Source organism: Biomphalaria glabrata, chromosome 17 (assembly GCF_947242115.1).
Source record: "Biomphalaria glabrata chromosome 17, xgBioGlab47.1, whole genome shotgun sequence".
Lineage (NCBI taxonomy): Eukaryota > Metazoa > Mollusca > Gastropoda > Planorbidae > Biomphalaria > Biomphalaria glabrata.
In genome coordinates, this window is record NC_074727.1 from 26585106 (window position 1) to 26610043 (window position 24938).

The following is a 24938-nucleotide window of genomic DNA, read 5'->3' on the forward strand; positions in this document are numbered from 1 at the left end:
ACCTCAAGTAATGCTTCATTAGTTTGAGGCGCGAGAAGCTTCTTTCACCAGATTACACAATTACGGCTAATGCATAATAACGTTTTTATTTATCGCACGTAGGATTGGCATTTTCTATATTGAATGACACCTCAAAATGACAATTTTCGTCTATATATTCAGTATATTTTAAGGACTTTTTCGTATCTTTTGCAATTTCGGGAGATTTCCAGGAGCTCCTGGTAAATCGACAGGAGGGCGCAAAAAGTCTGTTTTAAGTTGTAAAATGGTTTATTTAACAATTTATACACCTTGAATTAGCGCGGGTCCAATGAAAGTACGGGCCCTATAAAAGTGCGGGGCTCACTGCGGTCGCATAGGTTGCAGTGGCCTAAGGCTGGCCCTGCAAAATAGCGGCGTATGCTACGCTAGTCGCTTAGTTTTATTTTATTTCTTTTATCTTGACTGATCGCCTAGATGATCTTTCAAACGCATTGGCAATGCACATGGAAGAGATTAGTAAATTATCTCCCCTTGTCCATTTTACTTGGCAAGAGTTGTGCCCCTTGAACTGGCACTCTACATTACTCAATTTTACTCAATTGTTGACCATTATATTGGTTTAAACATGTTTTATTATTATAAAATTAATTTTACCTAGACATTTGTTTATTAATGAAAGGGTTTTTAATGACATCAAAGGAAAAAAAACTTGACACTGCTTACGACACTTGGCCAACAGCAAGAAAGTGAAAATAAAATTTGACACCACTTTCGTCACTAGCTCACTAGCTTTCAGCGGTATACTAAAACATTTCTTTGCAAACATGAACAAATTTAAATTAGCCAATAAACCTAATTAAACAATTGCACATCATCTTATTCTAGGATCTATTAGCTAAAGTAAAAACCACCTTTACTGCTTCGCAGTTTAAGTGTAAACAATTTATAAATCACCAAAACACAATAACCATAAACAAACCTAGGCAAATTTTATTTCATTTTTTTTCTTCCCTAATATATCCATTTTCATTAGGTGTTTATAATATTGATACTTCTTTAAAAGAACTAAAATGACACTATTTATTTCCAAGAGCAAAAAAAAAAAATTAAGCTAGAAAAACTGTTAGTAGATTTAGGAAGAGCAATTGACATCTATTTTTTTTTAGACATAGTTAAATGTACTGAAATAACTTAAGAGAGGTGACTCAACGATATACAAAGGGGATATCACAAACACAAAGTAATAACATCTGCCTTGAGCACAGCCTCTTTTAAGTCCTAGACTTGGGCAGCACAGAGTTGCAAGATAGAGTTACAACAGTATGCATTAAAAGTGACTGATATTTATGAATTGCACTTTAATTAATGATGAATCCCCATTTTATAGTGCAACTTTCATAGCCAGCTCAAAGAAATATGACCTAATCTCCCATATAGGTAATTGAATGAAATAAGTATCTGGAAAAAAGTTTTCCATTAGCCAAGCGACTCTTGTCACTCAGTCACACATCTGACATCCAATACCTTATAGTAAGAATAATGCAAAAAATGTTACATACAGGTTAATTTTTCCCCAAGTTTTGATGGCAATTACAAATGTAATAGGACAGCAAATAACAAACTAGTTTAGATAGCTTAATAGAATGAACATAGTCCTATTCAACAGTGGAATAGTTTACTTTGTGAGTACATTATTACAATAAATATAAAAAAGAAATTTTACTTTACATTTACACTTTACTGCTCCTAAAAATGGAATTGATGTAACCTTCTTTACAACACTAACGCTATGTTGAAGTGAAAAGTGCACAAAGTTACAAAGTCCATGTTTTACCCTATAACTTCGCATCACCTGATGTTTGGTTCTCAAGCCACAAGGGATATAATAACTGCAATATTAAATGTCTGAACGTAACCATTTGAGAAATTACACTGCAAAGACTTTCTTCCAAGACTATAATAGGTCAATAGTTTTACACAAAAGATGCAATGTAAAACGACATGACATGAGCTGCGGATTTTCTAAACCATTTTCTGTTGTAATCACTATGTACAGTGACATTTAGAACTAACAGAACTTAAAAGCAACTCGTTGGATTGGTAGTCATTTCCCAATCACTTGATCATTTTTGCCATTACAAAAATGTTTCCAAAATGAGTTTGAGTAAATATCTTTACCAAATCATTCAACCGAGTGAGGCTCAGTCACCTAGTACTAATATATATACAAGCCAAAAAGTTATACCATAGAACACAAAATAGTTCATTTTTCATTTCTCTTTACATCAGAAAGATTTTATTCAATAATTTAATTGCCAAGTGAAACAAAAGAATTCTTGTGACTGTTATTGTGATCAGTATCTTGTAGGGTAAAATATTATAATCCTGTCCCAGAGGGTGTTTTTCTTATACATAAAATCTTTTTAGCTTTTATAATATTATTCTCAAATAGGTGTCTGAGTGTGGTTTGTTTGATCTTGCAATTAGGATTTCATAAAGTTTATTTACTTTTTTACAAAGCTTATATCAACTCAATCTGTCTGTATGGCCAAAATGTTATTTCTCTGTGTTGCATTTTAGTCTTCTTTATAACAAAATACAAAAACAGTTGTGGGTATAGTGGGTGAAGAAACCTTTTTATCAAATCTAGTTTGTCTCAAGTTCAACCTTTCCAGGCTAATTATTGGCTCTAGTAAAGAGGGTGGTCACACTTTTTCTATGGAGGGCCACATTCCAATGTTTGCTTGTATGGCTGGCTGCATAACTATATTATGTTCACTTATAATTTCTGAGGCATTTTATGTCTTGGGAGACAATCTTCAGTTTGCAACTTCTGATGTGACTAAAGAGGCTAATCCTTAATACACAATTGTGCTCACAGGCTAGGCATCTGGTATCAACTTCTGATGTGACTAAAGAGGCCAATCCTTAATACACAACTGTACTGACATGTTAGGCATCTGTTATGAGCTTCTGATGTGACTAAAGAGGCCAATCCTTAATACACAACTGTGCTCACAAGCCAGGCATCTGGTATCACATTTCCTGTAATGCTAGCAGAATGCACTTGTGCATTTTTTTTTCAGTTTCTCCACAATAGGAAGACTGTATTGTAATAACTTAAGTGAGGCAACTCAACGAGGACATAGACGTTTATTTACACGGAGACATGACAAACACAAAGGGGCATCTGCCTTGAGCATAGCGTCTCCATATTGGCTCTCTACTTGGGCGGAAATCGTTAGACTCTTATGTCAATATCCGACTTGTCTGGTCACTGATAGTGCGCACCTTCTTTCTGCACTATCTTGGATGGCGGTGCGCATGGCAAAGTCATAACATTGCCCTCGTCTTAGCACTTTTCGTCCCGAAAAGAAACACTGCAGCTGAGATTTGACAGTTCAGGTGGAGGTCGATCAGTGGGAGCCACAGGCGGCAGGGAGCGTGTTCCCCACAAAGCCATCCGCATTGTTTTCCTCCAGTGCCGCTTTCTCTTTCTCCAGTTGACCAGGCTGTTGTTGCGATGATGACGTGGCCGTTTGCCACACAAAGAGATAGTGTCGAGCACTGCTTTCTTCAGCACAGCCGTTGATCGGACACGCTGTCTCAGCAGACCTTCCCGACAGACTCCTCTCAAGGGAGCTGCAGGTTCACATGCAGCCACGTTGCAAACAAAGTCCAATGCACCGCAGTCATCCTCAGACAACAGTCTTATGTCCAGAAGATAAATCTCTTCAGGTTCAAGTGGAAAATGTCTTCCTCTTGACAGCTCAGATTTAGAGTGGTTTGATTGACATTCATCTATGCCAATGTCGATGATGATGGTAGAAGTACATATGCCCTGTTGGTGGTTTTCTTGGCATCTAAATTCTATGTGTGATGCACCGCACGTACAGTTCATGCTAAACTTCTGGATGCAGTTGTCAAGCTTCGAATTTCCCTCGTGAGCACCGACAGATAGGCAGAGGTCTTTAAGGTCCATAGCAACAGGCTTGAACGCAGACCCAACGTTGTCTTGCTCCGTCCGGCTCATTAAGGTACTGGTAACAGGTACAACAGGAACAAACGCTTCAGGCACATAACAGACTTCAGTTAAGGTACTGGTAACAGGTACAACAGGAACAAACGCTTCAGGCACGTAACAGTCTTCAGTTTCTTCATTTGTCTCTTTTCGTTCGATTTAGTACATCTCGTTGAGATCATCACAGCAATCGTTGTCACGTTTCTCGTCTTGAAAGTCACAACCACAAGACTTGCCCACAACACAGACGGCGCTCCAATTCCCAGCGTCTCCGTCACCACTGTTTGTGCAGCCACAGTCTTGACCACGCAACTTCTTTACCAACGAGTCTACAGGCAACTGCTCCTTTACCAACGAGTCTACTCGAGACACCATTTTATCTACCTTTTTCCCCATACTGTTAATTTGTTCACACATTGCATCAATACCTTCATTTATCTTGCCAATAAGCTCATAAATCTCCGGTTCAATTTCAAATAGGTAGGTCTCCGGATCTTCGTCTTCATCAATCAAGGCTTGCCGGAGACAAGCTGTAAGCACCTCCTTGGTACCACCAATTATCTTATATCGGTTACGAAGTTCCTTCCTAAGCTCTCTAACCGAGAATTGGTCTAATTGTTTCAAAGCTGCCATTGTAAATCCTACCTCCTCTCGTTGAGTTGCCTATAATCCCATTTCTGACACCAATTGTAATAACTTAAGTGAGGCAACTCAACGAGGACATAGACGTTTATTTACACGGAGACATGACAAACACAAAGGGCATCTGCCTTGAGCATAACGTCTCCATATTGGCTCTCTACTTGGGCGGAAATCGTTAGTCTCTTATGTCAATATCCGACTTGTCTGGTCACTGATAGTGCGCACCTTCTTTCTGCACTATCTTGGATGGCGGTGCGCATGGCAAAGTCATAACAGTATGCATCTTTATCAAACTTATCTCTCAAACTTTAAAAAGAATGTCAAGAGATGGTGTCAAGCTGCTTTTGAATTCAAGACTGTTGACAAACTAGAAACATGCAGCATATAGCCAGCCGAGGGGAATCATTGAAAACACACCAACAGGGGTGGGGGGAGATAATAAGGTGATTGCTTATAGTAGGATAATAATGAGGCAACTATATTTCATAACTGTGAATGAGCCTACAGCTCAGCACCAAAATAAATGTAGATGAGTAGACAATATATTTCTTATTCAATGTATAAGTACAGAGTCTAGTTAATGTATAAAAATGATTACCCAAGTTGATATATAAAAACGTTTTTACTATTATCTTAATATGTAAGCAGCCAAGGTCAAAAGTTGACCTAAGTGTACAGCCAAAGTGTGGAACCAAAAGAAAATCAATAACTTGAATGTTACAATTCCTAAAGAAAAGAAACAGAACATGTCAACTACAACTCACGTTCTGGAGCTAAGTGAACCAAGTTTTCTGAAACCATTCAACACAACAAGATCATGCAAATGTTAAGCTTAACATAAAGATTCATCTTAAAGGTATACAATGGGTATAAATAAAATACCTTGGATTTTTCACCAATTGCATTAAAAAAATCTAAAAAATGGAAACAAAGAACTGCCTTTGATAATCCAATGATGTGCATTAATTGACAAGACACTTTTCCGATCTGATTATATAAGCATAGTCTCATCTTCCAACTACAGAAATATTGCTATGGAATTCTTTCCTAAAATAATTTAAACATGGGACAGGTTTTATGATTCAGCTTAGCAAAACCAGTGACTTCTAACAGTTTCATTGAAACATGATTTGTGTAAGGAACATGTTGACAATCCCACTACCACTACGTTTATATAAGCACAATGTGTTTTTTTCAGGCTGGTGGGGTTATACATTCTGTTGGTTCAACTCAATTTTGCTATAGAAAACAATCTTCTATTTGTTTCCCTTTAAAATGTTTGAAAAGCTGGTCAGTAAAATTGTAATTTTGTGCAGTGTGTGAACGCTGCAGAGGCTGAGTGCTAAAGTGCTGAAAGGGATCTTTACTTTTTTTTACTTTAAATGAAAGCTGAATAGTCTTCAAAGTCTAACAGAATATTTTATTAAATCATAAATAGAATTTTTTTGACATATATGGTTAAATTCTTGAAAGTATAACTCATTTTTCTGTAATGCGACCCCTGCCTATAAACATTGGGACTTTCAAGTCAACTATAGTTTAAAAAGCTATTTCACATGATATTTCAACATTGTTGGACAAGTTTTAAAAAAACTGATATAATTTTCTTCTTTTCAGAATTCTCAAATTTTACACTAGAGTTGTAGATTTGCTAAGCTTCTGGTAATCCTGTATAATATATTTTTGAAGAAAGAAGATTTTGACTGAATGAAGCTGAAACTAAAATTTGTTGGAGGATTAACAGTGAGTCTTTGACTTGTCTACATGTTTACATGTGTATAGGACATATTGACAATGTATGTATATTTGTCTACAAAGTCCTTCAATGAACACTTGTGCACATGACATATTGACAATGTATGTATATTTGTCTACAAAGTCCTTCAATGAACACTTGTGCACATGACATATTGACAATGTATGTATATTTGTCTACAAAGTCCTTCAATGAACACTTGTGCACATGACATATTGACAATGTATGTATATTTGTCTACAAAGTCCTTCAATGAACACTTGTGCACATGACATATTGACAATGTATGTATATTTGTCTACAAAGTCCTTCAATGAACACTTGTGCACATGACATATTGACAATGTATGTATATTTGTCTACAAAGTCCTTCAATGAACACTTGTGCACATGACATATTGACAATGTATGTATATTTGTCTACAAAGTCCTTCAATGAACACTTGTGCACATGACATATTGACAATGTATGTATATTTGTCTACAAAGTCCTTCAATGAACACTTGTGCACATGACATATTGACAATGTATGTATATTTGTCTACAAAGTCCTTCAATGAACACTTGTGCACATGACATATTGACAATGTATGTATATTTGTCTACAAAGTCCTTCAATGAACACTTGTGCACATGACATATTGACAATGTATGTATATTTGTCTACAAAGTCCTTCAATGAACACTTGTGCACATGACATATTGACAATGTATGTATATTTGTCTACAAAGTCCTTCAATGAACATTTGTGCACATTTGTATGTATATTTGTCTACAAAGTCCTTCAATGAACACTTGTGCACAGGACATATTGACAATGTATGTATATTTGTCTACAAAGTCCTTCAATGAACACTTGTGCACATGACATATTGAATATGTATGTATATTTGTCTACAAAGTCCTTAAATGAGCACTTGTGCACAGGATTTAGGCTTCCAGACAGAAACAAAGTCACTCATATATATTACTAGCCATATGTTACCCGGTTTCAAAGGTTGTCATGGCCAGGGGTGTCAATGGGGTTAAGCTCCCATTGTCTATAAAGTACTCCTAATGGCATGCGTCTCAAATAGCCTCTGACAACTAAGTCCAGCACCTGGCCTGCTCGTGTGGCTTAGATATTAAGCCCGGCGAAACTGCTCTTACTAACAGGTGAAGGGGTGAAGGCGGATACCTGGCCCCACAAAAACGAGAGCTTCGGGCAGATGGAGCTCGTCAGCCTAGTAAGGCAGTTCATCTAGGAGAGGGGTACTCTGACTTCAAACCCCCGCTGCCTTGCGGTACTGAGGCTTCAGGAGACAACCTCGAGGAGAAATCAGGAGTGAAGCCCCTTAGGCGTTGGGAGTATCAGCTACGAAATTCCCTCCGGCAGCTTCTGCAACTGAGTTGGTGCCAAATGTAATGCGATGCGTTCCTTTGGATCACATCAGCAAGGTCGAGAGAGGGATCATGACGCATGGGCCACCCATGACCCCTTTATCCAAGGCCCAGGAATGCGCCCCGGAGAGGAAACTCTGGTGCTGCTGCAAAGCGGCTAAAACAACACGGGAGACAACAGTTACGGGTTATAAGTCCAACTTGATTGGCGTAATGTATGGACGCCACGGGTTGTCTCTGACGGTGGGAGAGGTCTTCGCGCCTCACTGATCAGCTACCGCCCGTCTCAACCTGGGCAGCCCCCAGTCAGTTAGGTGCTGATCCGCCACAGCCTGCCTGCTCTAATGGGTGCTTAGAGCTTAGTTTAAAACGACAAGTAGGCTGGAAACTTGCACCAAGCAACAAAAGAAGAAAAATTAAACTGAAAAAGAAAATCCCTGTCATGCGACTGGCCACTTGGAATGTCAGGACAATGTGTCCTGGTCTCACTGATAATCTAAGGCAGATCGAGGAAGACGGCAGTTATAAACAACGAGCTAAAAAGGCTACATATTGACATTGCAGCCCTGCAAGAAACCCGACTGGCCGAAAACGGCATGCTCCGCGAGACTGACTACACTTTCTTTTGGAAAGGGAAAGCACAGGACTCGAATACATGGTGTGGGCTTTGCTGTCAAGAACAGTCTTCTTCCCATGATAGTCCCTCCAGTTGGTGGCTCGGAACGGCTACTAAGCATAAATATGATGACAGCATCTGGAAAAGTCACTCTAATTAGTGCCTATGCCCCCACACTATGCTCGCTTCAGGAGGACAAAGACAAGTTCTATGAAGACCTCAAAGAAGCCATTGCAAACATTCCTCAAAAAGAACATATGATCCTTCTAGGTGACTTCAATGCCAGAGTAGGATCAGATCACACTACCTGGCCAAGCTGTCTTGGGCTTTTTGGAATCGGAAAGATGAATGAGAACGGACAAAGACTGCTTGAATTCTGCACATACCATAAGCTCTGCATTACCAACACATACTTCAGGACAAAACCACAGCACTGTGTCTCGTGGAGGCACCCTAGGTCTGGGCACTGGCACCAGCTGGATATGATACTGACACGAAAAAAGGACATTGGAAATATACTGCTGACACGTAGCTACCAAAGGGCGGATTGTGATACTGATCATACTTTAGTGTCCTGCCGGACAAGACTGCTGCCAACTAAGATCCACACTTCACAGGGAAAAAGAAAATCACGCCTGAATACTACTAGCACAAAAAATCCTGATCTTTGCACCGAATTTGAGAACAAATTAGAGGAAGCTTTTAAAAACTTCTCTGTGACTGAGGTAGAAAAAAGCTGGACGTTTATGCGTGATACAATCTACCAAACATCATCACTGGTCTTTGGAAACAAAACCAAGAAAAGCGAAGACTGGTTTGAAGCTAGTCTACCAGAAATGGAAACTGCCACTACGAACAAAAGAGCAGCCATGCTAATCTACAAGAAGGATCCCACCCCAAGCAACTTAAAAAGGCTCAGAGCTGCACGTAACAATGCCCAAAGAGTAGCGAGACAATGTGCTAACAAATACTGGCAGGAGCTATGCGAAGATATTCAATCTTGTGCCGACTGTGGTAACATAAGAGGACTATATGAGGGCATGAGAAAAGCCTTTGGACCTCACACCAGCAAGTGTGCTCCGCTCAAGTCAAAAGATGGCTCAATCATCAGCGATCGTGCGCTGCAAATGGAACGATGGGTAGAACACTATGCAGAACTCTATCAGATTGAAAACGCCATCTCACCAAATGCTGTTTCCAACTTCCCATCACTTCCAGTTTTGACAGAATTAGACGAAACGCCCTCAGTAAAGGAGCTGAGCATTGCCATTGACATGCTTGCACATGGGAAAACACCCGGAGGAGATGGCATTCCTGCTGAAGTAATTCAGGCTGGAAAACATGCCCTAATCAAACCACTCCATGAACTGCTAAGCTTGTGCTGGGAACAAGGAATGGTCCCCCAGGAATTGAAAGACTCCAACATTGTTACAATTTATAAAAATAAAGGCGACCGCTCTGATTGTAACAATTACAGAGGCATCTCACTGCTTAGCATAGTCGGAAAGGCTTTTGCTAGAGTATTACTAAAGCGATTACAGATCCTGGCAGATCGTGTTTATCCAGAGTCGCAGTGTGGCTTTAGGGCAGGTAGATCTACAACAGATATGATTTTCTCTCTGCGGCAGCTACAGGAGAAGAGCAGAGAACAAAAGCAGCCCCTCTTCATAGCTTTTATTGATTTGACCAAGGCCTTTGACCTTGTTAGCAGAAGCGGTCTGTTTGCTGTACTAGAGAGAATCGGCTGCCCAAATAAGTTAAGAAAACTAGTGTCAGCTTTTCATGAAAATATGCAGGGCACCGTTCAGTTTGAAAGTTCTTCCTCCAGGCCATTCTCCATTAAGAGCGGTGTAAAACAAGGATGTGTACTGGCCCCTACACTATTTGGCATCTTCTTCTCAGTCGTATTATCCAGTGCTTTTAAATCCCTGGAAGACGGAATATACATCCATAGCATATCCGATGGAAGGCTCTTTAACCTGGCACGTCTTAAAGCCAAAACGAAAAGGCGTCGTATCTTGATAAGGGAGCTGCTGTTTGCCGATGACGCGGCACTCGTATCTCACTCACAAGGAGGTCTACAGAAGCTAGTGAACGCCTTAGCAGCTGCTTGTCAAGAGTTTAGCCTTACTATAAGTCTCTCCAAGACCGAAATCCTGGCACAAGACGTCGCAGAAATACCTATAATACAAATTGGGAACCACACCCTTTCAGTGGTGCAGGAATTTACCTACTTGGGCTCAACAATTGTCAGTAACCTAGACTTAGACATCGAGCTGACAAAAAGGATAGGAAAAGCTACCACAGCACTGGCAAAACTCTCCAAGCGCGTCTGGGAAAATGGTAAATTGACCACAGCGACCAAAATCCTAGTCTACAACGCCTGTGTTGTGAGCACTCTCCTTTATGGCAGTGAAAGCTGGTCGACATACATGTACCAAGAGCACAGATTGAATAGTTTCCACTTGCGCTGCCTGAGACGCATAATGGGCATCTCTTGGAGGGACCATGTCTCCAATCAGGAAGTTTTGAGATTGGCCAATATGAACAGCATGTATGCTCTCCTGACACAAAGAAGATTACGCTGGCTCGGACATGTCACCCGCATGCCAGATGGTAGAATCCCGAAAGATATCTTATATGCTGAGCTTGTGGAAGGAGTCAGACCCAAGTGCCGCCCAAGACTAACATATAGAGATGTCTGCAAGCGAGACATGAGAGCCTCAGGCATCAGTGAAAGTATGTGGGAAAACATAGCCAAAGACCGGAGTGCATGGAGACAGACTGTGCGTGCTGGGACAACCCTTGCTGAGAACAAAAGAATTGAAGCGGCTTTAATCAAGAGGGATAAAAAGAAAGCTGCCCTGTCTGCTACCCCTAAATCAGAGGCATACACATGTACGAATTGTGGCAAAGTCTGCCGTTCTAGAATTGGCTTGATTAGCCACATCAGATTCTGCCCCGTCTCAAGATTAAGCCAAAACCAGTGACTCATTTGGGCGGATCCATTGCCTTTCGAGACAAAAGGAGCCATATATATATATGTTACCCACAGCCAGCAGGTCTTAATTTGCGTATCACTGTCGATATAGTCATTGAGAGTGTTTTGTAAACGATTAAACGAAGTAATAATGCTATAAGTATAGCGAATGCGTAAATGTGAACATAGTATGAATGGAGCTATCAAAATAGCTAATCGATATAAATCCATTTTTTCAAATAAAAACATTAGCTTGTAGGCCTACATATATTTGATTAAAATATGAAATGAATAGTTTTTATTTAGTATTTTCATGTGTTAAAGTATAAAGTAGATCTATCATCTTTGAATTAGATCTTGAGCTAGAGATAGCCTAGATCTAGACTAAACTAGAGTTAAATATTGGCTTGGATAGAGTTCTTTCTGCGCGTGCATGGAAGCTTCCTCTGCGCATGCCTGACCTTTTTTGTTAGATGAAAACGTGACTCATGAATGGAACTATTAAAATGTATGTCAATACGACTTAGCAGCTATAGCGAACGAATGTATGAAAAATGCTTTAGGAAAACAAATTTGAATGTTAATTTGATTAAAATATGAAATGAATGGACTATAATTAGTATGTTTGTGTTATGTTTATAAAACTATCTTTGTGAAGAGAAGTTCTATCATCTTAGAGTTGAATTAGAGTTTTAGGAATAGAGAGATGTGTAACATTTCGGTCTTGTCTAATGAAAGAATACGTCAGGACGTCTAAATTCGCAGATATAAGGAACAAATTTATGTAAAAATGCTTTTGAAACACAAATTTAAAGGTTAATTTTATTAAATAATGAAATCAATAGACTATATTTTGTATTTTCATGTGTCAAAGTAAAAACCTATCTGTGCAAAAGTGTAGTTTTAAAAATTAAATATTGATCCTATTGATCTAAACATGGTAAACATGACCTTGATTCATCAAAGACTAATACTTTCATAGAGTTTGGCAACTTTTTTTTTTTTGAGGGTCTTTAGTTTGTTTTAGGGATACTATACATACATCACGGTTCCAGTTAGCACCCAAGGAACATTTGTGCAAAGTTTCATCAAGATTGGTCAAAGGATTTTAATTTCTATTCAGAACACACATACTCCTTACATTTCTACTTTATAGTCTAGATAGTCAACCTCCTCCATTATGATGTTTAACCATGTGTGGGATGAAATAACCCAATTGATTAATTCTGTCAACTTACTTTAAGCCTTGACCAACATCACGCAACACCTCCTTAGCTTGTTTGTGTCCAGTGTAACCATGAGTCTCTATTTCCACCAAACGATGTTGGTAGTTCTCCAACTTCTTCTGCAACTGGTTAATGTTCATGGCCGACTTTTGGTTCTTCTTCTCAAATAAAGCCTTTATCCTTGCTGTAGGCTGTTTGTCAGAAGCCATTTGAAGATATTCATTCACAATAGCTACAAGTAAAAAGTAAATACATAATCAGGTCAAGCATCTCTGATAGAAAAAAAAAATATATAAATCCTTAGAAAGCTTATCTAAGGGGAAGAACTCTGCAAATACAACTATATCTCTCTACAATGTAGAAATTATTCCCTTATTCAATATCACAAAAAAAAAAATGTATTACCAATAACTAATTGACAAACTGGTTAATTTTTTTAATTGATTCATATTTCATTACATGTTTAGATGAAAATCTATATTTTCCAAAATAAAATATAATAAATACACAAAATATTTAAAAAAATTTTTTTTTTTAATTTTCAAAAATTTAGTACATTTTAATATAAGTGTTTCTCTTTTTAAAATAAGTATTATTTTGGCTTATTTAGTCTTTAAATTATAAAACACATGTACGTCTCTGATAAGTCACTATTTTGTAGAAGGAAACTCATTTGTGACAATGGTAATAATGACAATGTTAATTAACAAATCCATTGCAAAGTTTTCTTTATTATTATACATACAGTCTTTGATATAAGCTTTAACATATAATTATTTACTCTAGCTATCTTATTGCCTAATTCTCTACACATGGCTTATCTCCCCTTAACTTAGAATATTTTTTTTTTATATACAAGGCCTATCTTACCTTAGCTTAGTGCATTTTAACCAATGCTTCTATCAATCCACTCTGTCTGGTAAAACATATGTGTATTTCTCCCACTCCCATTCTCTGATCAAGTTGAAACTTCACACAATTATTCATTGGCATAGACAAGACATGAATCACTTCAAAATAAGATTACAAAGAGGTGGCCCACATCAAATTCACCAATAGACCAGGAATATTCAAGCCATGGTATTGTTTTGAAAATTTTAAAAATCATTTGGCGTTATTTTTCACTTAAAAGTAAAAAAAGACAACATGTCCTCAATGATAAGACTCTATAATTCTTCTGGAATAAGGATTTGAAATAGAGCTCCCTTAATAGTAGAGCTGCATTAACTGATCACCTTAGGCTTAGACTAGATCTAGAAATGTAGATCAAGATCTACTTTATAGATCTAGACTAGATTTAGAATATAGAAAAGATCTAGATCTAGAATCAATATCTAGAATTCGTATGATTTTACACGTTTAATAGATCTAGGCCAATAAAATGATCAGGATTAGTAGGCCTTCTGGTACTGAGTAATTGTATACTATGCTGTCAACATCTGATTCACTTCATAATGTGATATTACTGTTTACATAATAAATAAATCTGCACCCCTAAGCTGTCAGAAGATAAGCTATTGCCTTAAAAATTCTAATTTTGTTCATATCATTAATACATTTATAAATATATATATATATTATAAAAATAATAATAATCTTAATTATCCATAAGGAAATTTGTCCTACAATTTGTGCATTACACCAAACAAAACATTATAATTATAGAAAACCAAAATATACATTCACTTCAGACTCAATCATAATTTACATGTGAAAAGTTTTTATCAGATAGTTTCTATTTAATGATTTGATTGCCAGGGGAACAAGAGAGTTTTTGTGTCTGTTTGTCTTTGCTATCGGTGTCATATATCTCTTTTGTGATGGTAAAATTTTAAAAATCCTGACCTAAAAGGTGATTTTTTTCTATTATCTTTTTAGCTTTTTTTTTATGAATGTTTATCTTAAACAGCTTCCCAAATGGAGTTTGTTTTTTTGCCAGCAGATGTGAGCATGATAAAACATAGCTAAGGCCTTTTCACTATCATTAAACGAAGACATTTTTCTAAGTATTTGCAATTTTTGCAGCCCTTTTTTGCTGATCAGTACTTGCAGTAAAATTTAATTTGTTGCCTAAGACCAAGGTATTTAAAATTTTGCAGTATTTCAATGGTCTCTCCAGCGACAGAAACAATATTATTTTCCTTCTTTTCCCTGCGAAAATCGATTATCATCTCTTTGTTGTTTTTTTTTACATTTAATAATAAAAAATTATCTTGACAGTATTTTTCAATGTGTTTTATTTCAATGACAGTCATTTACATCTGAGCTCTCTGAGAGCAGGGCAAGAAGAGTCACATCATCAGCGAATTTTGTGAAGGAGCAAAAAGGACTATCGGGTTGAAAATCATTAGTGTACAAAATGAACCACAATGGCAATGTCACAGCCCCCTGGGGCGCCCCTGTGTTAACTATGCCCGCACTTGATATTACATTGTTTACCCTAACCCTCTGAGGTCTCTGGGTAAAAAATTCATTAGCCCATAGTATTATATATGGACTAATCTTCTTCAATGCTTTCATTTTTTTCAATAAATAAATGAAGTTATATGGTACTAAAAGTTGATGAGAAATCAATAAAGAACAATCTTACATAAGTGTTAGGTAAGTCCAGATGTTTGTAGTCCTAATTAAAAATATTTAGGATAGCATCGTCCTACACCTTTACCCTTTTGGTAAGTAAATTGTAAAGGGTCCAACTTACTATAAAAGATCATTCAGAAGAAATATTTTAACCAGGTTTTCTAAACATTTAGACACATTGGAAGTAAGTGAAACAGAGTCTAAAGTCATTCATTTCCTTTGGTTTGGAAACCTTTGGGATTATGGACGACTTCCACACTGATGGTATCTCGTGGTTTAGTAATGAAGTGGAAAAAATTAGGAAAGGTTCAGCTTGTTTTTCAGCACATTCTTTTAAAATCTGCCTTTTATTCCATCAGGCCCACCAGCTTTCATCGGGTTGAAGCTTTTGAAAATGTTGTAACTTGCTCTTTAGTAATCGGTAATTCAAAATAGCTGTTAACATCTTTGACATCTTCAAGGGCTTTAAGTCTTAGATAATTAAAATCGTTAGTGTCGAAACAACAATGGAATTCATTTAACTCATTAGATAATGTTTTGTCGTCTCTTGTAGCAGGATTATTTTTACTCCTTGACTTGTGCTCCTGCAATTTTGTTCAAGATACCCCCCGCCTGTCTCATGTCACTTATCTTGATCCAGTCTTCCAGCTTGGTGCCGTAGTTTCTCCTCCCTTCCTCAAGAGCGACATTGAGATTTTGTTGAGCTCTTTTCCTTTCCTGTCTGTCGCCACTCTTTTCTTTTTGATGATTTCCCGTTTTATTTTTGCAGTGACCCATGGTTTATTGTTGTGTAGATCTTGATACTCTTAGTACTGATACACATGTTTTCACAGAATTTAATGTAATTCATCACTGCTTCGACCCATTCTTCCAGTTTTGAAGTGGTCTCTTTAAACAAATTCCAGTTGGTGCAGTCTAGACAACCCTGTTTGAGAATGTTGTCTTGAGTCCATTCTTGTATGGTTTTTTGAATGACTTTGCCCTCCTTAAGTTTCGTGCAGTAATTAGGCAGCAGTTGAACTGTTTTGTGGTCCGATTATCCTAGTGGTGGCTTTTCACAAGATGTCAATGCCCCTTTGATGTTACAGTAACAAAAGTTCTGCAAGGTTGTTAACGCCGGAAGTGGTAATGGTCTTAAGCCCATCATTACCCATAAAGTGCTTCCAATGGCATGAGTCTCAAATAGCCTCTGACAACCAGTCCAACTCCTGGCCTTCACGTGTGGCTCAGTTACTGAGCCTAGCAGAACCGTTACCACAGACAGGAGAAGGAGCAATGGCAAGCAACTGGCGCCTAAACCAGTAAGCTTCGGGCAGGAGGGGCTCGTTAGCCTTGGTTGGCTACCCATCTAGGAGAAGGAAAACTCTGATCCCAAACTGTATTGGATATTCCATTCCTTTATTTACATCAGCTGCGCGGAGAGGGGGGAACTGCTGTGTGGGCGACATCGTTCTGACCATAAACAATGCCCAGGCTTTCATCTCATTATTCAAAGCCCTAACCCCAAAAACTAGAGAGGACACTCTAGAGTCGCCTTTGGCGTTGGCCAAACACGGGAAGTGGCAGTCACCAGTAGTAAGCTCAAATGCTCAATTGACGTAGAGCAGGGCGCCAGGGGCAACTTTCGTGGGTGGGAGGGATCCTAGGATTCCAATGGACAGCTACCATCCGCCTCAAGCTGGGCAGCCCCCAGCCAATAAGGTGCTGTCCCGTCATGCCTGTCTTCCTCGTTTGGGTACATGAGGATAGGACAAAATCTGAAAAGCAGGCACAAAGCCAATGTACCAGTCGACATGAAGAAAAAAAAGAGGAGCTCCACTCTTAAACTGGGCACATGGAATGTGCGTACTCTACAAACTGGACTTAATGAAAACTTACCAGACATAGAAGAAGTAAGAAATTCAGCAATAATAAACGATGAACTGTCCAGGCTCAAAGTAGACATTGCTGCCCTTCAGGAAACTCGTTTAGCTGACTCTGGTTCAATCAAAGAAAAAGACTACTCCTTCTTCTGGCAAGGCAAAGCCGAAAGTGAAGTAAGGGAACATGGCGTTGGTTTCAAAGTTAAGAACACACTGCTGAAGACAGTAGAGCTGAAGTGCAACGGTTCAGAAAGACTCCTATCATGCCTTAACACATCTATTGGACATGTGACTTTGATATGTGCCTACGCTCCTACTCTGAGCTCCACACCAGAGGCCAAAGATATGTTTTATGACAAAATTTCGTCTGCTCTTAGCAAGATCCCAACTACGGAACAGGTTATCATCCTCGGCGAACTCAATGCGCACGCTGGATCTGACAACTCTGCATGGGACAGCTGTATTGGGCGTTTTGGTATCGGAAAAGTAAATGAAAATGGACCAAGGCTCCTCGAGGTTTGCTCACTACACTCCCTCTGTGTCACTAATACCTATTTCAAGACTAAATCGCAGCACAGTGTATATTGGCGGCACCCTCGCTCCAAATACTGGCACCAACTAGACCTAATCATGGTAAGACAAAAGTGCTTAAAATTTGTCAAGCTTACCAGGTCCTATCACAGTGCAGACTGCGACACAGATCACTCCTTGGTATGTTGCAAGATCAATCTTCTCCCCCAAAAAATCCACCATACCAATCAGATTGGAAGACCCCAATCGGATGTAAGCAAGATGTGTCACCCTGATCTCCAGATAGAGTTTGCGGAATCTTTTGAACGCGAGTCTAAAAATATCTCTGGAAATACAGCAACAGAAAAATGGGAACACCTCAAGTCCACCATACAAAAGACTTCCCTGGAAGTACTGTATTGAATAGGTGTAAGCCTAATTCTTTACAAAATACATAAAGTTTGATAACGCATTGAAAACTGGATGTATGCATTCGTAGGATTACATAATGTATTCTATTTATACATGTATGTAGTCTGAAAACTATAAACAATACAATAGAAGCCAAATGAGTAGATTACAGACATTTCTTCCAAAAATAAGATTGTTACGTCTTACGCTTTTCATGTGCCAATCTAGTCATGCATGCTGATCTGTGACTATGCTAAATCATTGATTTTTCTGGCTGACTCAGGCAACCTATTCCATTAAAAGATAAGAGAAAGCAGAACGGTTAGAGAGGCGCTTACTTAGACTTACTTAGACTTAGGTCCTCCCGCGCCGTTCAGCGCATTGGGCTTACTTAATGTGAAAAGCTCTTGCTTCCTTCTAGTATATTCTCAAAAACGCGATTTGTATATGAATATACCATGACTCATTATTTAAAATATAAATCTTTTTTCATTAAATATCGGATGTAACAGCGCTATATAAATTATTGTAATTATTGTAGATCTAATAATTTTCATCATTAATGACTTCATACTAAGCATAAGTTTGCCATTAAATATAATGTGGGAAGCGTGTTCGAGAGGCTAAGTGCGCATGAACTTGGCTTGTCTTGGCTAGCTAGAAGGGGGCTCGAGGTTCGACACCTGACTCGGGCAGAGTTGCGTTTACTGAGCGCCTAAAGGCAGCATGGAAAACCAACTCCTAGATACCCCCTCCCCCCACTGGTCCACAAATGAGATTGGACCAAAGCGCTCTGAGTATGCTATAAGCATGAAAGTAGCGCTATATAAAAGCTATAATAATAATAATAGTATAAAAATTGATTTAGATCTAGATTTATTTTTTAATTAAATAATATTTTTTTTGTAAGAGTAGTATTTTTAGATCTATGTTATTAAAAATAAACAAAAAGAAACTTACTTTTTCTTTTCAAATCGCAGAAAGTAGAGCTTTATACCCATATTGAGCTGTGAATAAGTTGGGTGGTTTGCAATTTTGCGGCTGTGTGTATGTGTTTAAGTTAATTTCTATTAAGTATTGTTAAAGAGCTAATTGTCGCGCCTATCTTTTATTTTTTTTTTTGCTGCGTTATATCCATGTTTTCTAACTGAACCTCTCTCATCCCTCTTTTTGGTTAAATTTCATTGGAACCATTAAAAGACGGGGGAGGGAAGGAGCAAAAAAACAAACAAATGGGAGTGCCATCAAAGGCCCATGCCGACCAGAATATGATTAGGCCAAACAGAACCTTGAAGACATCAAAGCAGTCCATGCTGCTTGTGCATAGCAGAAAGTACGGTCTAACGTTTTGCAAATGATAATACGTACAGTGTATTGTGTATTTTTTGTGTGGATATTCTTGTTGAATTTCAAACAAAATTAATTTAATAGGAATTAAAAGAAAAAAAAAAAAACAACGTTTTCGGGCCTTTATGTCTTGCTGCTGTCACTTTTCTTTTTAAGTTGTCTGCATTGAAATTTTTTTTTCTTTGGTCGCGACCAGACCGGCCCCATTTGGTACTGGCCCACCGGGCATTTGCCCGTTTGCCCATATAGCCAGTCCGCCCCTGACTCTAGATCTAAGTCACTCAAATTTGCAAGATTTTCAAGGCTAAAGAGTCTAGATCTAAGTCACTAAAATTCACTGACTTTTCACGGCTAATCCAAGTCCACTAAAATTTGGGGACTTTTCACGACTATGTGAGAATTATCTTCACTAAATCTATCGTAAATCTAGACTCTGATCTAAGTCACTAAAATTTGCGGGCTTTTCATGGCTGTGTGCGAATTATCTTCACTAGATTCTATTGATTTAGCGTAAATCTAGAATCTAGCGTATTTCTAGAGTAACCTAAACATTAGAAGTATCATGATCATTAAATTGACTAAAATTAACAGTTTTCAGGTTAGGTGCGAATTATCTAATTACTAGATCTAACTTAGATCTAAATCTAGATACTATTTCTAGCTAGATTTACTGACTTTCCATGCAAAGTCACTGTTACAACAAGAAGATTTTAGATGAGGGCTGGTCGAAGGGGTGTAGCCTACACATTAGGTTGATAATTGCTCTAATTATAGACAATAGTCACTACAGACTATATCTAGCGCGTCTTCAGTCGTAACAATGAAAGGAAACAACAATTTCTACGCAACATTCAGAAAAAATAATGCCAGGCAAAATGCTCGCTCGAGCCAAGGCCATCTTCAATCACGAGGTCGTGCTTCACAAGTGGGTGAAAGGCGGTGTAGACGCGTCACTAGTCAGCTCATTAACACAGCCAGCCTGTAACGTTATGCGATCAGAATGCCTATGTGATCAGAATGCCTATTTACGCTGTTGTTCCCCCCCCCCCCATTTTAGCAAGAAATAAGCAAAATTATATTTTAAAAAATATTGGGTAAGAATTTTAGGAGAGTGGACAAAATTTTAGGAGAATTCTGGCAATTTATAGGAGAATCTTAGGAGACTTTTCATTTTTTAAGAGATTTTAGAACCCTACATGTACATTATTGATATATAGTTTTAAGGGCGGAGTTCTTCCCCTCTGATAAGCTTTGTTTTTTTTAATATATTCATTACAAAAACAAAATTAATACATAGGCCCTAACGACTTATTGATTAACAAATTGTTTCAATTTTTATTACTCTATAAACAAAATATAATTACTTTCCTACATGGAAAAAAGAAGAAACTGACCTTCTTTAGTGTTCTGTTCCTTCCTGATGGCATCCTTAGTCTTTTGTATCTTGGCCTGAAGTGTCTCCACAGCTTGTTTTGTACGGGCACTGTTCTCCACTCCATCTACTTCATCCACTCCTGGGTCACTGCCATTGTCAACCTGATGGAAGCCACAAATGTGGTCAAGCATTGAACATCTCTCAGAGCTAGCTTTTCTCAAACTTTCATCAGTGCTCCCCACTCCTCAAACAAACAAAATTTCAATTGTGCCCCCCCCCCTTTTTTAGCCAGCTGGAGCTAGGTGAAGTGCCCCCATAGGAAAAGTTTTAAGGACGTAATGAGAAAAAAAAAAAACCTGTACAATATTTATAACACAATTTTCCATTTTATCTGTTCATTAGTCAGTTTAGTGTTATTTTATCTGTTCATTAAAGCTAGTCAGTTTAGTGTTTCACAGATAATGTTTCAGTGCTATGTTAACAAGAAAAATTCTTTCTGGAGATTATATTTGAGAGATAGCAGGTATTTCCTTCAGTTAGCAACAGGGTTTGGGGGGCGGGGGGGGGGGGGGGGCTTTTGGATTCCCCACAGCATTTTCCTCCTTTTTTTCATAGTAAGAAGAGTTTATGTCAAAAAAGATTGTATTGAAAAAGGGTAAAGCGTGCTTATATTCATGTCAAATTAATTATAATAAAGAAAGAGGCACCCAAGATAAACATAGCACATGTACTTATTAATGGGCATGATCATCAAAAGATCATCTTCATGTAAAGAAAGACGTATAATCTTTTTTTCTCCAAAAAAGAAAGGGACTTTGAGAAACATGACCATTCTGACATAAGAAAGAATCAAAGAATTGCAGTTTGAAACAACTCTCACTTAAAATACTTAGATTTTTATAATTTAAGTTTTTAAACATTGCAGTACGCATGTAAAGTAAAAAAAAGGAAAGTTTCCATTTCAGACCTCGCCATCTATGGGGCAGATGATGTTAAGGTCATCTGTTTTTATGGTTAACGAGCAGGGTGTCATGTGGCCAGCACAATCACCAACCTCCTTTACTTTCAGGGGTGCCCTAAAAATCATGAAATCAAAATCCCAGTCTCCGCTGAGATTCGGACCCAGGACCCCAGGTTTGGAAGCCAAGTACTTAACCACTCAGCCACCGCTCCCCCCGCAGTACACATATGATTAAGCTTGCTAAAAAAATGTGTGAAGTGATGGCTAAGAAGAAAAAGAGCAGGGAAAAGATGAAACTTAAATAGTTTCCCCATATAGTATTCTACTCTTTAAATGCAATTGCAAAAAAATTATGCATCAATCCAATTTGATTGTTAAGATTTGAACCATATTTGGCTGGTAGTAGTAATTATGTTAGTACAAAATATAAAGGTCATTAACTGTTGGCCAAAGAAACATATGACCTTTACTTTATCTGACCTACAGATCACAAAGTCTGAAAGGGGTACTTTACTTTTTTTAACAAAATGTAAATGATATATTATTTTTAAAGTGAATGGAAAAGTAGATTATTTATTAAATACTAGACCAAGTGTTATTTAATCAATAAAACACCTTCTGTACTCTACATACTTTGGAATTATCATTTACATTTTTATTGGTGAGAAATATTTGTTCAGAAATAGTGCATAATCAGCCAGGATGCTATTACCCCCATGTCATCTGAACTGGTCAGTGTGCTTTCCTCATACTGGCTGCCACTACTAACTGTCAGTCCAGAAACTGTTGAGCCAGCACTAGTTTCCTGAGCTAGTATAGACTTCTTGCCCATTAGCGGGCTGGCACGAGCTGTTACTTTTGAGAGACCTTTACTTGCAGTAGTTTTTTGGTCAGACCTTTTCCTATCAGATATAAGTTACTGTTAACACAAGTATTGTGACATTTAAACTAGTACAATTCAATTATTATTAAAAGGAAGATGCAATACTGAATATGAAGTAAAAGTTCTAAAAAAAAAAATAAAGTCTATAGAAATCTAATATTGGTAGTAGTGCAAAGATTAAAGAAGAGTGGATTTTTTTCTTCGCACCCACACATATATACACACACACACACATTATGTTTCATTACATCCTCTCTTCCTTTTCTTTTTTAATGTCTTTTGTACCCTAGAATAGATTCTTTCTGCAGTTGGTGTAATGAAAGTATACACCATTTCATTGTCAGCCAGGAGGTCTGAAAGCTATTCCCAGTGGGGTCCGGGTCAAGCATTATTTCCTGTATTTGAAACTAAAAAAAATGCATATTCTGAGGTGTCTACAGTACTATATGCTGCTACTCTTCTATTAAAAAAATTGTAGGTAAAATATCAAATCTGCTATCCAGTGCACTTTATAAATGGAGCCCAGTGACTGATAGAAAAACAAATCAATGAGTGCAATGTTTTATTTTGGATAGGATTGAGCCTCAAATAGCTGTACTTTGTGTTAGTTTTTAAGTTTGTGGCTTGAATTCTAGTGGATTTACTTTATTAATGGGTTTTAGCAACTTGCAGAAAAACCCCATGCTCATGGAATTTATTGATTGTGGATTTACTTTTTTTGTATTGGAAGGAACAGTTTAACCTCAAAACCCATTATTTCCATTATAGTTTTTTTTATGGAATGATTTTAACAATTTTAACCTTAAACTTTTCATGGCTACACTCATGGACTGTAGCTTTGCCTTTTTTTGTTTTTAGGACAGGGATTGTAACATCTAAACTCTTTGGCAATGATTTTGAAATCTGATGACTAGTTAGGCCTATCCTTTATTTGAATAAAAAGGGTTAAAGATTAAACACAATGTCATCTTGGCTAAAATTATGGAATTTAGAGACTTAGTTTTTCTTTACACTTTTTATTGGTGGTGTGGGGGTTTAAACTCCCCCCCCCCCCGTTTTTTTTGTTATATCTGGTGTACTGATAAGTAAAGCATTTTAATAAACCATATAATAATTGTTTAAATTTTTCTGCACAGTAGAATCAAATTTTTAAGCTCTATCGCTTGTAGTACAAAGTCATTTCTGATATTAAGTTAGCATTAACCTTGGAGTCCATCACGTTTACTTTGTCTATTTATTTCAAATTCAGTCATTGATCTGATTTCTTACCAAAGGCTGGGATCCAACAGATTTGATATTTAACCTGCACTTTGTTTTTGTAACAGGATATAGCGTTGTAGACATAATACATTTTTGAAGATCCATAAATACCCCTCATCCTCTCCCCCGAAATAAAAATTCAGACTATACCACTGAACACACTATACTAGAAAAGAATGTTAACATACAATGTGTGGTTACATCTACTTACATGGCAGGCAATGTAATCCTACTAATGAAGGAATTAATCACAGAAGGGCGTCTGTCTGCCGCTATGTCAAATGACTTCCTCCTGGGTGAACTGTCTGCATGGTAGCCAGTTTTCAGAAAAGACCCATCTAAAAAAATGCAATCATGATGATTTGAAATATGAAGTTAAGATTCAAGTACTAATTTGAACAACTTTTAACAATGCTCTGAATGAATAATCTAAAAAATAAACGTTTTATTTGTGACACCAAACACGGTGGTGAAGACTAAGACACACACACCTATTATATGTTATATTTTGCCTTCCCTCTTGACTTTGTTGCCTTTCAGTAAAACAGACTTATAAAATAGAGAGATATGTGTCGCGCCTGACTCAGTACCATAGTGTTTTGAGAATCACCCAAGTTTCTGCAGGAGAGAAACTGAAAGAAAATGCTCAGGAAAGGATGGGACTCTTACAAGAACCAGATAAGACTTTTATGTTCAAATTGACATAACTAACCAACTACAAACGTAAGTCATTGCCATCATCACCATGGATACACTAGCCAGCAGTTTGATTTCAAAGCCCTTTTACTTATGCAACCCTCCACCATTCTCTTCATGCTATTTCCTAGTCCTAGTGATTCATTCTCACCTTCTCTCCCATTGTTTCTATCTTTCATTTATTCCTAATCTAGTGGACCAACATGCACTTCAACAAATATGATCCACTCACTAGCATCACTTTTGAAATACTTCAACAAATATGATCCACTCACTAGCATCACTTTTGAAATACTTCAACAAATATGATCCACTCACTAGCATCACTTTTGAAATACTTCAACAAATATGATCCACTCACTAGCATCACATGTGAAATACTTCAACAAATATGATCCACTCACTAGCATCACATGTGAAATACTTCAACAAATATGATCCACTCACT

At 37.6% G+C, this 24938-nt stretch overlaps 1 protein-coding gene across 18 annotated transcripts in view; it reads right to left on the reverse strand.

The window, feature by feature from the left end:
• LOC106057714 (transmembrane and coiled-coil domains protein 2-like) overlaps positions 1-24938 on the reverse strand; it is a 98703-nt gene that overhangs the window by 21602 nt on the left and 52163 nt on the right. For 15 of the 18 annotated variants that reach the window (XM_056016003.1, XM_056015997.1, XM_056015998.1 and 12 more), the window contains 5 exons: positions 24006-24132; positions 22364-22553; positions 20710-20851; positions 12618-12837; positions 5410-5436 (listed from right to left, as the gene is read on the reverse strand). In XM_056016003.1, coding sequence (XP_055871978.1) covers positions 5410-5436; positions 12618-12837; positions 20710-20851; positions 22364-22553; positions 24006-24132 — 706 coding nt within the window. Of the gene's footprint in view, positions 1-5409; positions 5437-12617; positions 12838-20709; positions 20852-22363; positions 22554-24005; positions 24133-24285; positions 24781-24938 lie in introns of those variants that run through there. The other 3 variants (XM_056016001.1, XM_056015999.1, XM_056016013.1) reach the window with 2 other exon arrangements.